Source organism: Hevea brasiliensis, chromosome 10, assembly GCF_030052815.1.
Source record: "Hevea brasiliensis isolate MT/VB/25A 57/8 chromosome 10, ASM3005281v1, whole genome shotgun sequence".
Classification (NCBI taxonomy): Eukaryota; Viridiplantae; Streptophyta; class Magnoliopsida; order Malpighiales; family Euphorbiaceae; genus Hevea; species Hevea brasiliensis.
The window spans coordinates 89,228,990-89,231,816 of NC_079502.1; the positions used below are offsets into that span (position 1 = coordinate 89,228,990).

Sequence of the window (2,827 nt, forward strand, 5' to 3'; positions counted from 1 at the left end):
TACGTGCCATTAATGAGCTTTATTCTTTTCTTTCTTCCAAATGTAGTGAGTGATAGGCCATCCATCTATGAAATATGAGCTGCCACAACAGAATGACCTTCATGACCAGAGGTTGATCCAATTGCGTGCTCGTAAGATGGGGTAATAGGTGGTGGCGGTGGAGGTGGAGGTATAGCTCGATGCTGTGTTGAAGCAGTAGACCCCTCTGGATCTGGTGCCGACCTCCCAGTGGATCGTGAAGGAACCTGAGGCTGACCCTGTGTAGATTGGTCTAGTTGATCATTGGGCTCATCCTGCAGGTAACTGCCTTGACTGTGAATGACCCAACAAACCTCCCCTGCGACCGTTGCCTCGCATCCTGCATAAATAATTGTATTAATTAGTTAGCTTCATTCAACTTATGATACATAATACAGATGAAATTAGTTAGAGTTTATACTTCAAGTTTAGAAATATAAATTCATTAAGAGAAATACCTAATTCTAATTAGTATCACTATCATATACATCATCGCATTCCTCATCACTTTCTGAGTCCAATTCAAGCTCTTCTTCATCTTCAACATCCTCTTCATTAATTTCAACTAGTACACCGTTTTGATCATTCAAGTATTGTTGTTGATCATCATCATCGTCAATTTGAATCAAAGGGACTTCCATTTCATCTTCTTGAAATGGTTCTTCCCGTGCAGGGGGGGTTGTGACATTCACTTGCTCAGGAAGATCAATAACAGATCTCGCTTTGATTTTGAACACAGCCCACCAATCATCCTTGTCACGTTTTAAGCTTGGATATATGGAATAATTCACCTGAGCAGCTTGGATAGCAAGAACAAATGGTTCATACCTATTGAAGGATCTTTTATGATTAATATCCACAAGTTTATATTTTGGATGAATCTTTGTTCCCACATTTGGTGTTGGATCAAACCAATCACATTTAAACAATACAGTTCTTTTGATTGGTAATCCAGGGTACTCCAATCGTAGCACTTCAATTAATTGTCCATAGTAGTCACTTTCATTAGTACTGTAATTAGTCCCCTTGATACATACCCCACTGTTCATCGTTGCCCTATGCGAACCATAACCTTTAGTGTGAAATTTATAACCATTAACTACATAACTATTGTAGCACATAACACTTCTTAATGGACCCTTTGATAGATCCTTTAAAAACTGGCTTGATATATTGTTGGAGGGATTGTGAACATATTTATTGAACCACTTATCAAATTCACGCTCTAGTTTCTCATCAACTTGTTTATCATTGATATTTGGATTGGCCATGTGTAACTCATTAACAAAAATGCTGCACACAATGAAAATAGTTAATTACATGTTTGGAATCAATAATGGCATTGCAACAATTATAATAATTGAATATTAGAAAAACTTACTCAATGTACGGTTTTACTTCTATACAATTCAACAAGATGTACATTTGTGCTGCTTGAAATTCTTGTTCTGTGAGATATCTAACCTTTCCTTTTCCCAGTGGCCTACCGGAATGAGTGAAAATTGATAGATTCCCTAGATGTTCATCCATATGTTCGACTGTATCATCATTGCGTGGAACCTTTCGATGCCTTGTGTTGACATGGGGTTCAAAATAATGAGCGCAGAATGACGATGCTTCTTCAACTAAGTATGCATTGCATATGGAACCTTCCACTTTGGCTTTATTTTTCACATTATTTTTTAACTTCCTAAGGTACCTGTACCATTTACTATTTAGTCACAACAAAGTTTTTATTTCTCCATGTAATGATAGTATACAACAATACATTAAACTAGTTACCTCTCAAATGGATACATCCACCGATATTGCACAGGACCAGCAATCCATGCTTCATAAGCCAAATGCACTGGGAGATGTTCCATGGAGTCAAAGAAACTTGGAGGGAATATACGCTCTAGTTTACATAATATAATAGGAATCTCTTCATTGAGCTGTAACATGGCTTCTTCTCTAAGTGTTGTTGAAGTTAACTCTCTAAAGAAATTGCTCAATTCGGTCAATGCTTGCCACACATTTTTTGGAAGCAATTCCCTAAATGCTATTGGGAGTAATCTTTGCATAAAGACATGACAATCATGGCTTTTCATCCCAAACAACTTTAGTTTTCTCATGTCTATACACCTACCCATGTTTGACACATAACCATCTGGGAATCTAAGATTTTTAAGCCATTCACACAACATTGCTTTTGATTGTTTGTCTAATGTGTAACATGCTTTAGGATACTTTCCTGTTGCCATATCCCTCTCTAACTCAGGTCGGTGACAAAACTCTTTCAAATCTTCTCTTGATTTTGCATTGTCCTTCGTCTTCCCTTCAACATTCATCACAGTATTAAAAATATTTTCAAATACATTTTTCTCTATATGCATGACATCCAAGTTGTGGCGAAGCATGTTAGTACTCCAATATGGCAAATCCCAAAAAATGCTCCGTCTCTTCCAACCCGTGTTTTTTGCTGTGCAAATTGTATTCTCATCTGCACCCATATCTGTGACACACATTAATCCTAGATGTTCTATTTGTTCTAAAATTTCCTCACCAGATAGAATGGGGGGAGCACTTTTTGTAATTGTCTTGTTCTTTCTAAAAGCAATTTTATTCCGTCTAAAAGGATGGTTAGCTAGTAAGAATTTACGGTGATTGTCAAACCATGATTGTTTACCACCCTTTGTCAATGTGAATGCATCTGAATCGTCCCTACAATATGGACAAGCAGTCTTGCCTGCTGTGCTCCAACCGGATAACATTGAATATGCAGGGAAATCACTTATTGTCCATAATAACGCAACCCTCATATTAAAAT

General features: G+C 37.2%; 1 protein-coding gene across 2 annotated transcripts; it reads right to left on the minus strand.

Annotated features, from left to right (window-relative positions):
* Positions 1-296: 296 nt before the first annotated feature.
* Positions 297-2,474, minus strand: LOC131183771 (uncharacterized). 2 transcript variants are annotated; one of them, XM_058154338.1, is made up of 4 exons: positions 1,801-2,196; positions 1,400-1,717; positions 477-1,311; positions 297-358 (listed from the first exon to the last, which is right to left on the minus strand). In XM_058154338.1, the coding sequence occupies exons 1-3, from the start codon at positions 2,148-2,150 to the stop codon at positions 483-485; spliced, it is 1,497 nt and encodes a 498-aa protein (XP_058010321.1). In that variant the 5' UTR covers positions 2,151-2,196; the 3' UTR covers positions 297-358; positions 477-482. The 2 variants fall into 2 exon arrangements, with proteins under 2 accessions (XP_058010321.1, XP_058010322.1); XM_058154339.1 differs by lacking the exon at positions 297-358 and adding an exon at positions 2,248-2,474 and having other exon boundaries at positions 392-1,311; positions 1,801-1,867.
* Between the last annotated feature and the right edge of the window lie 353 nt (positions 2,475-2,827).